General features: G+C 44.0%; 1 protein-coding gene and 2 long non-coding RNA genes across 5 annotated transcripts; 2 read left to right on the top strand and 1 right to left on the bottom strand.

The window, feature by feature from the left end:
* Window positions 1–5,291: 5,291 nt before the first annotated feature.
* Window positions 5,292–13,242, bottom strand: LOC123096392 (uncharacterized). 3 transcript variants are annotated; one of them, XM_044518129.1, is made up of 3 exons: window positions 11,906–13,242; window positions 7,179–7,698; window positions 5,292–5,645 (listed from the first exon to the last, which is right to left on the bottom strand). In XM_044518129.1, the coding sequence occupies exon 1, from the start codon at window positions 13,006–13,008 to the stop codon at window positions 12,175–12,177; it is 834 nt and encodes a 277-aa protein (XP_044374064.1). In that variant the 5' UTR covers window positions 13,009–13,242; the 3' UTR covers window positions 5,292–5,645; window positions 7,179–7,698; window positions 11,906–12,174. The 3 variants fall into 3 exon arrangements, with proteins under 3 accessions (XP_044374064.1, XP_044374062.1, XP_044374063.1); XM_044518127.1 differs by lacking the exon at window positions 7,179–7,698; XM_044518128.1 differs by lacking the exon at window positions 5,292–5,645 and having other exon boundaries at window positions 6,678–7,698.
* Window positions 7,073–8,665, top strand: LOC123096393 (uncharacterized). The gene is made up of 6 exons (XR_006446585.1): window positions 7,073–7,156; window positions 7,239–7,316; window positions 7,428–7,508; window positions 7,982–8,163; window positions 8,288–8,420; window positions 8,542–8,665. It is a non-coding gene; the product is annotated as an uncharacterized lncRNA (long non-coding RNA).
* On the top strand, window positions 9,393–10,819 carry LOC123096394 (uncharacterized). Its single transcript, XR_006446586.1, has 3 exons — window positions 9,393–9,472; window positions 9,868–9,996; window positions 10,595–10,819. It is a non-coding gene; the product is annotated as an uncharacterized lncRNA (long non-coding RNA).
* Window positions 13,243–13,760: the final 518 nt, after the last annotated feature.

Here is a 13,760-nt window from a genome sequence, read left to right as displayed (position 1 = left end):
TGACTTTTCTCCTCTCCCCGAAAATCCTGCCCTAATATTTTGACATTACATGCCCATGTTCATCGCATCATAACTCTCTGCATATAGCTCCGTTTCGCGCGTGTAATATATCGAAATGTTCGTTACGAGATGCTCTTCATTTTGTTCCATTGCACCATGTTCATTTGAGTCTATTTTGATGCCCAAATCTCTGGTGCAAGAGTGCTAGTTGCTGTTATCTGCTGTTACTTATCAGAACTTGAGGATTTGTTATTTTTGTTGCATTTAATCTGTGCATCTTATGGGCATGAGCTCTACATGTGTTTTGTTGTATGCCATGCCATCTTTACAGAGGTGTATGCCATGTATTTTTGTGATCTCTGTGGTGACTAGCACAAGCATATTTCTGTTTTCAGGGACAGTGATTTCTCTAAGTCTGAGACTGATCCTATTTTGTTGCTATGTATCCATGTGTCTACAGAGAGATCCATGCTCCTTTTGAAGATGTTCAGTAAGGATGTTTTGTAGATATTGTTGTCATTGATCCATTCCTGCCCTTGTTTGCAATTATGGAGTGCCATAGCATGACTCAATCTTGCTCTACTTTTGCTATAAAATATTTCTGGCAGATTGTCAACATGATATTCAATTTTGCCAAGCTTGTTGTAGTTGTTTCATACATGCTATGTATTTTCTCTTGCCATGGATAGCTTCTAAATATGCCATCTTTCTGTAGGTATGCTTGTTTTGTCATGCATTGCTTTGTGGTGAGTGCATAAAGCTCACCAAGATACCTTCATATTATTGTTTCTGTCATGCTCTGTTTTCTGCCAAGTCTGAAACCTGTTAACGGAACTTGCTATGTTTACATGGTTGCCATCATATTTTCTGGTCCTTTTTGGCTTATGGTCAGTAAGGGACTTTTGACATATGCATTTAGTAGAATATTGATATGCCTTGTTTTGCCATGTTAAGTTCCTGTAGCATGTTGATTTCATGCTCTGAACATTGCTACCTGATGCTGTTTCAGGCATGTCCAGTAATTTCACCAAGTCTGTGAACCTGTTATCTTTTGCACTTTTGTCATGCTTGTTTGAATCTGCTGTGTTGTGAACTAGCCGTAGCTCAGTGTTCATCGTTTGTCAAGAATCTCCTGTAGATTGCTGCCATATGCTTTGTTGCTACGTTGGAATGATGTAGCATTGTTACTTGTTGCATTCTAAGTGCTATCATGCTGTTAATCGCAGATTCGTGTCATTCTTGTTTTGCTTGCCATTTGCAAACCGTGCATCCGTTTCCGGTGATCTTTATATCGATTTCGACCGAAATCATCTCATCTTTCCAGTGGCATGCTTGGTTTGCCAAGTTACTGCCTTGTTCATTATTTTTCTTCCGGAGCACGCATATGCATCGCATATCATTCATGTATTGCATCATGTTGTTTGTGCATTTTCCCATGATTGATTGTGGTTCCGTTGCTTGTGTTCTTGTCTTGGGTAGAGCCGGGAGACGAGTTCGTGAACGAGGAACCTGTTGAGTACGCTTACGAGGATCAAGCTTTCGACAACTTTGAGAACCTTGCAGGCAAGATGACCATACCCTCGAAATCACTTCTATCTTTGCTTTGCTAGTTGTTCGTTCTATTGCCATGCTGCGCTACCTACCACTTGCTATATCATGCCTTCCATATTGCCATGTCAGCCTCTAACCATCCTTTCCTAGCAAACTGTTGTTTGCCTAAGTTACCGCTTTTGCTCAGCCCTTCGTATAGCGTTGTTAGTTGCAGGTGAAGTTGAAGTTGGTTCCATGTTGGAACATGGATTTTGGATATCACATTATCTCTTATATAATTAATGCATCTATATATTTTGGTAAAGGGTGGAAGGCTCGGCCTTATGCCTGGTGTTTTGTTCCACTCTTGCCGCCCTAGTTTCCGTCATACCGGGATTATGTTCCTTGAGTTTGCGTTCCTTACGCGATTGGGTGATTTATGGGACCCCCTTGACAGTTCGCCTTGAATAAAACTCCTCCAGCAAGGCCCAACCTTGGTTTTACCATTTGCCACCTAAGCCTTTTCCCCCGGGTTTTCGCGAGCCCGAGGGTCATCTTTATTTTAACCCCCGGGCCAGTGTTCCTCTGAGTGCTGGTCCAAACTAGAGCACCGTGCGGGACCGTCCCTTGGCAACTTGGGTTATGTTGGTACCTGTACGCTTCGCTTATCCAGTGTGCCCTGAGAACGAGATATGTGCAGCTCCTATCGGGATTTGTCGGCACATTCGGGCGGCTTTGCTGGTCTTGTTTTACCATTGTCGAAATGTCTTGTAAACCGGGATTCCAAGACTGATCGGGTCTTTCCGGGAGAAGGTTTATCCTTCGTTGACCGTGAGAGCTTATGATGGGCTAAGTTGGGACACCCCTGCAGGGTAATATCTTTCGAAAGCCGTGCCCGCGGTTATGAGGCAGATGGGAATTTGTTAATGTCCGGTTGTAGAGAACTTGTCACTTGACCCAATTAAAATACATCAACCGTGTGTGTAGCCGTGATGGTCTCTTCTCGGCGGAGTCCGGGAAGTGAACACGGTTTGAGTTATGCATGACGTAAGTAGGAGTTCAGGATCACTTCTTGGTCATTACCAGATGACGACCGTTCCGTTGCTTCTCTTCTCGCTCTCTTTTGCGTAAGTTAGCCACCATATATGCTTAGTGCCTGCTGCAGTTCCACCTCATTACACCATCCTTTCCTATAAGCTTAAATAGTCTTGATCTCGCGGGTGTGAGATTGTTGAGTCCCCGTGACTCACAGATTCTACCAAAACAGTTGCAGGTGCCGACGATGCCAGTGCAGAGGATGAGATTGACCTCAAGTGGGAGTTCGATGAGGAACGTGGTCGTTACTATGTGTCTTTTCCTAATGATCAGTAGTAGAGCCCAGTTGGGACGATCGGGGATCTAGCATTTGGGGTTATCTTATTTTCATTTGGATTTTGACCGTAGTCGGTCTATGTGTGGATTTTGGATGATGTATGAATTATATTTATGTATTGTGTGAAGTGGCGATTGTAAGCCAACTCTTTATCCCATTCTTGTTCATTACATGGGATTGTGTGAAGATGACCCTTCTTGCGACAAAACCACAATGCGGTTATGCCTCTAAGTCGTGCCTCGACACGTGGGAGATATAGCCGCATCGTGGGCGTTACACTGCGCGACACACGGCGGCTGCCTCCGGAGATGGAGGTGGTCGTGCGCCTGCCGGACGGCGAGCTGGCGCCGCGGCCGGAGGGGACCGAGTGCGTGGTCTTCTTCACCCACTTCAAGCGTGGCTTCGGTCTCCCCGCGAGCGACTTCTTCCGCGCGTTCTTGGAGTTCTTGCGGCTGCAGCCGCACCACCTAGGCGTGAACGCGGTGCTGCAGCTCTCAGGGTTCGTCACCCTGTGCGAGGGCTACTTGGGCGTCGAGCCCACCGTCGATCTCTGGGCGTGGAGGTAAAAGTCTACATCCTGCTTCGTTGATATTGATCATGGTGCTCACGATTACAAGGGTGATCTTTGGCTACCTCTCTCCCGAGAGCTATTGACTTTGTCTGTCTAAAAAACTCTCCCCCTCTTTGGGTGCCCTGCCCCTCCTTATATAAGTTGAAGGGGCGGGTTACATGTGGAGTCCTAGTAGGATTACGACTATTCTATTACAACTGGAATCCTAGTCTTACTTCCTTTGTAAGGGAATACTCCTTACGCCTTTCCTCTTAAGTCGGCTATCATAACATGAGCCAGCCTACTGGGCCTTGGGCCTTGTCATCAACCTGACCTGCCGTCGGGGTAATTAGTGAGTCGCGAGACCAGTGAATCACTAGTCTTCGGGCGGGTTACCGATGAAACGCCAAGTCCCAGGCGGGTCATATATCCGGTCGGGTCATACCGCGGGGTATATCCCCGACACAAGGTCTACGTCTAGGTCGAGAGGGACATGGTCTACATTGAGGACTACTCTATGGCGAGTCAAAGGTGGCGCCGATGAGCAGCTGCTCGAGCATGCGATGAGGAAGGCGAGCTCGGGTCAGTGGAGCGCGGTGACAGTAATAAGAGTTATCCGTAATGCATTTTCCATACCATCAGATTGTATCTCCGTATGTCTTCTTTCTTGTGCTATAAATACAAACATATGCAAAAAAAACTATAATGGGTGGTCCACATTATCTCTACAATCAGTTTAAGTTGTTCTGAACTCATAATTTCTCGGTTGCAACACATATACATGTACACTAAGCCTATTAGAGAGCAAACAAGTCAGCTAAATGAGCAACAAGCAGCCAGGCAGCACACCATCACGCCTTGGGTGGCGGCTCAACCACTAGTACACTATGATAGTGTGCGTCCGAATAGCGTTTTTATTTTTCTCTAAAATTATTTGCTTACTCCTGACAAATGAGGCTCACAATGATAACTTGTCATTGTGAGATAGGAAGAGCTGACATGTAGGGCTAGGGGTATTTTGATCATATAACTATCTCACTACGATAGTGTGCGTCCCACTTGATCCCAATAGCGTTTTTATTTTCCTCTAAAATTATTCGTTTACTTACTCGTGACAAGTGGGGCTCACACTTATCATTGCGAGATATAAAGAGCTGACATGTTGAATTAGGGGTATTTTGAGCAATATAACATGTAACAACGTCTAATGGCATTCGATACAATTTTTAGGTGTCTAATGGTATCTTTGAACAAACATATGACATTTTCCAGCAATTGTAGTTTTCAATGGCAAAACTGAGTAGTGGGACAAAAGTAATGGCCAAACTGATAAAGCCCCCCCCCCCCAAAAAAATTGCTTTGTCATGTGAATAATAAATAATTCTGGTCAAATTATCTTTTCAGATGTCATTTAACACCGTAGTAGTCAAAGATGAACGTAAGTGTTTTAACTTCATATATATGAATGATTATCAAATCAAAGCCTAGCCTAGGCTAGGCTGACAGGATTTGATGCATATTTCCTGATTATGTGGTTGCAGCAAATGTCTAACGGAAATGCATAACACATTTCACATCATCCTAAAAATGCACTGATTTAGCAAGTCGTCCAGGGTCATCTAGTAAAGGGGGGGAACAAAAAGCAGACATTATTACAGGAAGAAATAAACAATTATCATATCACAATAAAGCCTTCCCGCATGGCTCGCTCACCTGTCGGCCTGTTTTTTGATAAAATCCACACCACCCACCCAAGTATAGTTTTGGGTCAAACATAACCAGACACATGGTAACTCAAAGAAGTTATGATGCCAACAAAAGAAAGCAGCATGCAGTCAATACAGAGGGCAGTACAACTGACATAATATACTAGTTCATGGAAAGTTCTTATTGCAGATAAGCGATAAGAATAGGTGGTGAGACAAGATGGATACATATAATAAAACAAGGTGAGGAATCCTTGAGAGTATTCATAATCCTAAAATTAACAGACAAATGAAAGACAGTCCAGATAGATGATCATCCATAATCCACTACCCCCTCCATCGACACATAGGCATTATTCTCAGATCATATAGTCCAGTTCATCTCACATGTAAACTCCTTCCACTATCAGAATGACATCCTCTCCGGTCCCAGCTCAGCTTCTTGCAAGGGGGGGATCACAGGTCATTTCCGTATTCACGCCTTTACCTGCCATGCCAAATTTAGCATGTTTCAGTAATAGTTTGGAAGAAACAAAAAGCTAATCCATGCACAACTTCGTAGCACGGCTCTAATTGAACATATAAACCCTGCTACCCTACCCGCCATTCTAGCGCTATGGCGTCGGGCGAGGGATTCTGTTCACACGATCTATCACGGTGAGTACTTTTCACGCTGCTGTCAAAAATCCACCGGTTGTTTTCTTTCCACATTGTGCTTTTGCACTCCATTGAATGACTGGTGGGCCTACTTCCCCGACGGGCCCAGCTATGTGGTCTATTTTGCGTGCGTTTTTGGTGAGAAAAGCGGTGCGCTGCGGCGAGCGGCGCATTGGGCGGATCGAACGTGGGTCGACAGAAATATCTCCCTCGTCACCCCCTTTCTCTCCCTCGTCTCATCCCATCCCGATCCTCTTCTCCATGCCGCCGCCGCCGCCGCCGCCGCCGCTTCCCCCCTCCCTCTCAGCCGCCTGTCTCCCCCACCTCCACCTCTCCTGCCTCCTCATCCAACCAGCACAGCCAGACCAGCGATGTGGACGAGGAGGCGACAGATCGGGAGGCGGGCAAGAGGAACCAGGCGGTTCTCCTTCCATGGCCGGGCCTCGACCTGCCGCATCTTCTTCCTCCCAGTCCGGGGGAGAGGAGTGGTGGATCCGCCTCCTCAAGCGAGCATGGGCGCACGGGGATTCGATTCAGGGATCTCCTTGCGAGAGGCCGCCACCGTACCGACTCCAACCTGCAACCTGTTCCAACTCAGGTTTGTCTTCACTTTCCTTGGTAGGCCACTGGCAGGAACATGTACGCTGATGTATTTGATGCGGCTAATTGCAATCTCTAGCCTTCCTACCATCCTCCCCTTTATCCCTGTTGATATGCGAATTAGGTATCTAGCTAGCGATGCCTCACTATATTATGTTGCAGCAAAACAATGATATAGATTTGAAAAATTAATAATCAAGTATTACCTTCGTTTCAACAGAAAATAAATGGTTGGTGAACAAATACATATGTACAAAAAGTCTGCACAAATAGATATGTTCAATGGAAATACACAAAATAATAGTCCTAGGCATCCAAGATACAGTACTGTGTGCCATAGATATAGCCTAAAATCTAACTCTGAGTCTCTAGATAATGTGAACCTGTGCTTAATTATAAAACTTGTGATTCAAAATCACATGAGCAAGTTTCAGATTTATAAATATACTCATGCTTTCCGATTAACCATCCCAGCTAAAACACCCAAGAAATATATCATGTTGACAACTTTACTACTTGCTTGCAGAAAGTGACAGTTAAAGAAGAAGAACCAGATGCCACTGAAGATGCCAATGGTAACCATGTGTCTCAGTTTGTATTATATATGGGTTCTTTATGCCTGCCTTTAAATCCTTCTTAATTTTCCCTGTGCAGTCCTAGCGCTGCCATAAGCATCGCAAACCACTCGAGTACCTTCATTCCCCGCGTAGAACTGTTCAAGAAAAGCACATGTCAAACCAAGTTCGTCTTTCTCTCTGCAAACCTGCTCAAAAATAGTAGTCGTCCATTGAGACTTATTAGTCCATTGTTTCCCATATCTCAGCAGCGCGGAGGAGCCGGCTTCCCGTGTCAGAGTTGTGTGTAATTGCGGGCTACTTCACCATCATCAGCCCATTGGCAGGTATGCTAGCTCCTACTCTTCTCTTCTTTGATGCGAATGCACAAAAGGTGACGCTCAAATCTGGAGAGTAGCCAATGAGATGTAGTTTTAAATTTTGTCTTTCTGCTGCAGTATTGTAGGGATGGACATATGGATTGAGTGGTACCCTCCTGAAAGATACACATCTCAGCAGCCAAGAACTTCAATAAAAATGTATATCCCAACTCCTTTTATAATCTTGAATGCTTCTCGGTCAATGTCGGTGTCACTTCCAGTCTTGGTTGCTACCAGGATGCCAGGTGCAAACTTCATGGAGGCATAATGGCTCTATACTAGCTTCTCTTGATGAATGAAGTAGTGCTGCTGATATGGACTATCTGAACAATCCACATTAGGTGGGTTTCTGCAATTAGTAAAAAAAAATGACTAACGCAGTTAGCGGACTACATGGGTGCACTGACCAAGCTCTATTTATATTACCCGTTTTCCGTTTGAGTGATGTTACTTTGCTTGAAATTTTGAGATTGCACTATTAGCTTACTGTCAGGTCTGCACCATTCTAGATATCATCTTGACTTTTAACTTCTTCAAATGCAATATTAGATAACATAAATAGGAAAAAATATCAAATTGTGAAACTGTAAGTAATAGCCTCACCTAAATATTGATCTGTTGTGTTATTTCAGGGAAGAGGTATGAAATTCTCAACTTAGGAAGGAACATCCAACCTGTAATGTGTCGATCACTAACTAATAAACATGAATATGATGTTGGAAAGAAGCAATTGGATATCAAAGCAAAAGGATCACGGCTCCTCTTACAAATCAGTGAAGTATTCTAATTCTGGCGATCTAAGCGTCGGTCCAGGGTGATTTACCTCTTCCAGCCACTTTCAGTTTGTTCCAATTCAGTCCCCTCTTAGTTTGTGCTAAAAGAAAGTTATTGTTAGGGATTTGAGTTTACCCTTTTAACGTGTGCTTGTGCTAGAGCAGCGGCGCTCCCTCGGCTACGCCTGGGTGTTCGAGCTGTCAGTGTGGTACAGGAGCATCAGCCACCACCGCTGCCAAGGAGCTCCAGCAACCACATGATCACTCTTGCTTCACAGACTATGTATGGTCAGTTCAGGTAATTTTTCCTCGGTGATTGTTGGCACCCAGGATGTTACAATCTTATTCATGATCTAATAATTAGCTAGGAATTTTTTAAATAGGATTTTAATCAGTTAATGTTTCTTCATTTGGTCCAGAAAATTGGAGGTTTTAGGATCTTTGGAAGTTCTTTGAGGCATCACCCTTCTTCTCCGCAGTTGAAAGGTGTGTGTGAGTCAGAGAAAAACACTTTTGCTTTATTTATGTTCCAACTTTGGCAAGGCATGTTTGTATAGGTAGTAAAAATGTGGTGCGAATGTTTCTTTTGCTAATTGGGGATTTTGATAGTAGAATGTTGTTTTGGGCTGGTGCTAAGGATCATTTAGTTTCAAAGAAAAAAAATATATGTGTGGTTTCTTTGCTTTACAGAAGATGCATTATATGATGTTTTCATTCTGGTAACCATCAGAAATTTTACATTTGATGGTGAATTTCAACATTATTTTGTTTGGATTCTGAATCGTGCTAGGCAATGTAGTCTTTGTAACAATTTAAAAGGGGTGCTAGGTAGAACCAAGCCATCCATGTAGGCTATGAATAGTGCAGCGAGTGGGCAGCGAGTAAAAACCTAGCTTCCCCACCCACGCCCACGACAGCACGCGACCGTCCCTCCTCCTCGACCTCCCTCCTAGCCGCCACCTCCTCCTCCCTTCCTCCTCCAGAGAAAAGCCATGAGTTGTTTTACTGAGAAAAGAAACAAGTAATATCACATTCTGAAGGTTCATTTCCTTATATATGGGTGAGGGGTCCTTAAAACTGTAAGCATTGCAGTTTTCTAACCATGTACATGGGTGGTACGCAGCTAAGCACTCGAGCTATGATTATTGTTGTATGTATGGATTAATAGTGGCAATCACTGTTTGGTTCAGGCCTTGAGCAGCTAAGATAACTCAAATGTGTACGCTCATTCAAAGAACATGGTTCAGGCCTTAACCATGTATGTTTGACGAAGTACAGCGTGGGGGAGGCAGTGTCCTCTGCAGCAAGGTCTACTTGCTGGCGACCTCACCATCACCAACCCATCTGCAGGTATGCTAGCTCTTCAAATGGATTGAGTGGTACCCTCCTGAAAGTATTGTAGGGATGGACATATGGATTGATTGGTAGCCCCCTGAAAGCTACACAGATTTGAACCAATAACTTTAATAAGAATGTGTATCCCAGCTCCTTTTATAATCTTGAATCCTTATCGGTCCTACTAAACTGTAAATCATGTTTCTTTTTGGAAACAATATTGGACTTATACTAATTAAGGTAGCTACATGGGGACCTTTTGTTCTGCCCAGATTTGATGATTTCTCTCAATATACTGCTGGTGATGTAGTTGGCAATGATTAGGTGGGCGGTTCTTCGCATTGCAGTCTGTATTTAAGTTTGGACAATTGGCTGCTAATTTATCATGTGAATATGTTCTCTCTCTGCAGATGAAGATAGAAAATATTTGTTATATTCTTATCCAATTAGTTCACACCATTGTTGTGAGCAACAGAAGATTCAGAACTTTCAAGCTCCTTTTTTTCTTGCTAGCCATGAAGGTGATACTTTAGTAAAAGGTGCATACAGTACTAACATTTTTGCTATCTTTATGCTCCTCCATATGGATGGGAACTAAAAGGATGATGATATTATTCTACCTTTCAATATTTGGCGGCGCATATTTAAGAAAATCACAGCTAAGCATGTCACTTTCTAGAAAGGCGCTTGACTGGAATGTATATGTATATAGTTAATAAAATCATAGTGATTGATTTTTCAGTTCCTCTATTTAGATTAGAGGTGTCTGCATGCATATTAGCCAAGTGATTGGTCTTTCCAGTTCAAAAGAGAAAGTGACCGATGGTTTGGCATATTTTCCTATTAGGAATAAATGGATATGCCCATGCACGTATGCACACAGATTTCAGGTTACAGTGTAATTAGGAAACACATGATACCTCATTGTGCCGTCTTGGTCTGAGAAGAGGGGATATACTTCGTGAATATATATGTTCCACCCAACCGTTGATTTCAGAGAAAAGGACATGCACTTCAGTAGCAAAAATTTGATTGTTACTATGTACTATCTGTAATGCTAAGCATTTATTTGCTAATCTCCTCATCTGAATTTGTGTTTTGTGCCATTTGGCCTTTTAACTATATGGGCATCTGCAGATGGTCTGAAAACCAAGATATGCCAGAGATAATAACTATAGTGGCTGCTCCAGATGGACTAAGAATGGGACCATATCCTAGGCCTACATGCTAATATTGTACACCAATGAATGCTTCACTTATTTATACTTATAATCAGATGTGTAATGATAAACGCGATATTAGCTTTTGTACCCATCTTCATGGTTGAAATACTTTTCTGCAACCCGTGACACATTTGCTTCAGTTTCCATATGTCTTGCTTCATGCTATCAACATTGTTAACCGTTTATCTTTATCTTTCTTTCCCTTTACAGCCTACTTGAATGGATATGGTTCTTAAGAGGCCATTTCTTATGCATCAGGTCCTGAAGGTGTATGTTGCTTGTTTAGATATCTATGATTCCAAATTATTCAAAACGGTTCATGTCATACTGGATGCTATTTTATTGAGAGTGGCTTCGAACAATATGGCATGAACATATTTGTTTTCTCTTTGGCCAACATATTTGTTTCTCTTTGGCCAATAATGAAATGATCTTTGTGCACATAAAATGGCCATCGATACAATAATTCTTGGTTTTATTTAGCTTCTTGCGCTCACCGGTTTGATACATTCTACTATCTGTAATACAATCCACATTGCATCATCTTTCAATTCACGTCTCCTACTTATTCACTACTAACATCGCTTCTAATTGGCTTCTTGCGCCATTGGCGCAACCAGGTCATCTAGTATATATAACCACTACTTTAGACTTCCTTGTGAAACGGACTGCTGAAAAAGGCCAAACTTGTTTACAAGATGTAGCGCTCTATAAGTAAATACTACCTCCGTCCCATAATATAATATGTTAACATCTTGTATTATGGGCCGGAGGGAGTAGTTTATAGTAGTAGAATGCAGCAACACCCAAGGTGAAATGTGTGACAGGAAAAGTTAATTGTTCCGGTGAGAATTTTACCACAACAATAGGAACTGTGGTATCCAAAATGCTAGCATTTGACTTGAGTATTGGCCGTATATCTGCTTCCACCACATGTTACACTCATGTGTTGTCGGTGTTGTGTATCTATAATATGATGTGTTCAACACCTCACCAGGTTCTTCCCAAATCCATAGCACCAAACGTCACCGATCCTAAACCTGTCTTTGAGATGAACGGTATGATTAACCTAGCATATCTTATTTCGTACTAAACCCACCCTACACTGTCTATGTGTGTGATATGATGATACCCCCTCCACCAAGAAGAACTTGCATTAATCTGGCAATGTAATTCAGCATGCACTGGAAGTGGCAGATGGTAAGGCAGCGGTGGAAACAGTTACCTGGACCAACTTTGAGATATTTGGAGATCCTACTTGAATCGTAGCCGGTGGACAAGGCGATAGACCTTTTGGGGCTAAACTCGGCCACTCTCTGGACAGTCTTGTTCTTCATGTCAACAGCAAGCACCCATGCTGTGTGTTCCTTGTCACGATAGTCAATCTTGGCTAGGAGGTAAAGAATGCAATCATCTTGGAGACTCAGCTTGGGCAGGCCAATGTCGAGAGTCGACAAGGTTGGCTGAGCTGTGACACCTTCATGGACGTTCAGCTTAGGCAGCGATGGGGCTTTTGTCCAGCACGTTGCAGAAGGTGATCATATGTGAGAGATCGACCCAGGCTACTAGGCCTAAATCTCCTTTTATGGTGATTGCCTTGTATGTGGTGAGCTGGTAGGGGACTGAATCGACATTCACCAGCACTTTGCTCCAGGAGTTGGTACCAGATTGATACAGGCAGAGGTGAGAAGGATTGCCATGCCCAAACCTATCAGCTTGTGCGGCAAGGACGAAGGTGCAGTCAGGTTTGCCATTGCTCACAATGGCAAAGGAGTGATCGTTGACTGGGTGGTCGTCGCCCGGCTGCTTGATGTGCTTGAGCTCAGGGACGCTTGCGTTGTAGACAAAGTAGTGTTGTTTGAGGCGAAGCGAGGCATAGGATGGGCGGCCACCGACTACGACGGATAGAAGGACGAGGCCGCCCTCAGTCTCTGTGGCGACTATGTGAGGCGGGTAGGCGAAGGCGGTGTGGTCGTAGTCGGTGGCATGGACGCAGAGGTAGGAGACTTGCGGCGGTTGGGCGGTGCAGAAGGTGACCTTGATTTTCCCCCGGAGACCGAGACCCTCCAAGCCGCAGTCGGCGGTGGTGGCGTTGAGGCGGTCGGCAAAGTAGGCGTGTGGCTCGATGAGGACGAAGCTTGGCTGGTCGCCACCGCCGTCCGGGTAGCCATAAGCAGGGGGATTCAGGAATGGGGGATCCTGTGTGATTGGGGACCTGCGTAAAATCAATACCTTCCGCTCTCCTGCGGATGGACTGCTGTCAGGCTTCTTGACGGCTTCCTCCTCGCCGAGGTAAGAAGCAGCAAAATCAGCCAGCTCGCTGTCCATGGATTCCAGATCGAGAGCCGTCAAGCTCTTCCTCTCCGGTGTGTGGATGGATCCTAGATCGGTTGGCTCTCCTCTCCGCCTTGGGTATGTGGATGGATTTGTGTGGGGAGGGGGGAGGTTGGGGACGATCAGGGTCGGAGATCGAGATGAGATTGCAGCTGGAGCGAAAGGGGAGAAACCAGCCGCCTCAGCTCCTCCTATTGCGAGAATGAGCGGTGGGTAGGGAGACTGGGTAGCCCCATCGTTGCTAGGGTTATGTTCCCTTTAACCGCTAGTTTGGGCTGGACCTTGGTCCTCCACCGTGGGCCGCAGCCGGCCCACGGTGGCGATGCAAGTCTATCTTCTACCTCGAAAAGCACCGCGGCCTTCTATTCCTCGCGTTCAGCGAGACCTGGGGAGCGCTCGCGTCGAGGAGAGAGGCAGTGCACATGGGCCGGCCCAGGTTCGCTGTTGAGCACATTCTCAGTTTTGTTTTACGTTTTCTATTGTCTTTTTTGCTTTTATATTTGTAGTTTTGAAAAATATTGAAAGAGTATTTAAAAATGTAGAAAAACGATTTGAAAAATGTTGAACAAGTATTTAAAAAATATTGAACAAGTATTTGAAAAATATTGAACACATATTTGAAAAACTATTGTACAAGTATTTAAAAAGGTTGATCATGTATATAAAAATGTTGAACAAGTATTTTAAAAACGGTGAACACGTATTTAAAAACTATTGTACAAGTATTTGAAAAAATATTGATCATG

Source organism: Triticum aestivum, chromosome 4D (assembly GCF_018294505.1).
Source record: "Triticum aestivum cultivar Chinese Spring chromosome 4D, IWGSC CS RefSeq v2.1, whole genome shotgun sequence".
NCBI lineage: Eukaryota > Viridiplantae > Streptophyta > Magnoliopsida > Poales > Poaceae > Triticum > Triticum aestivum.
The sequence above is the reverse complement of the archived record's forward strand: the minus strand, read 5'-3'. Positions and strand labels throughout refer to the sequence as shown.

Coding starts and splice junctions, on each gene's coding strand:
- LOC123096392 (XM_044518129.1), bottom strand. CDS start 13,008: ATGGACAGCGAGCTGGCTGATTTTGCTGCTTCTTACCTCGGCGAGGAG.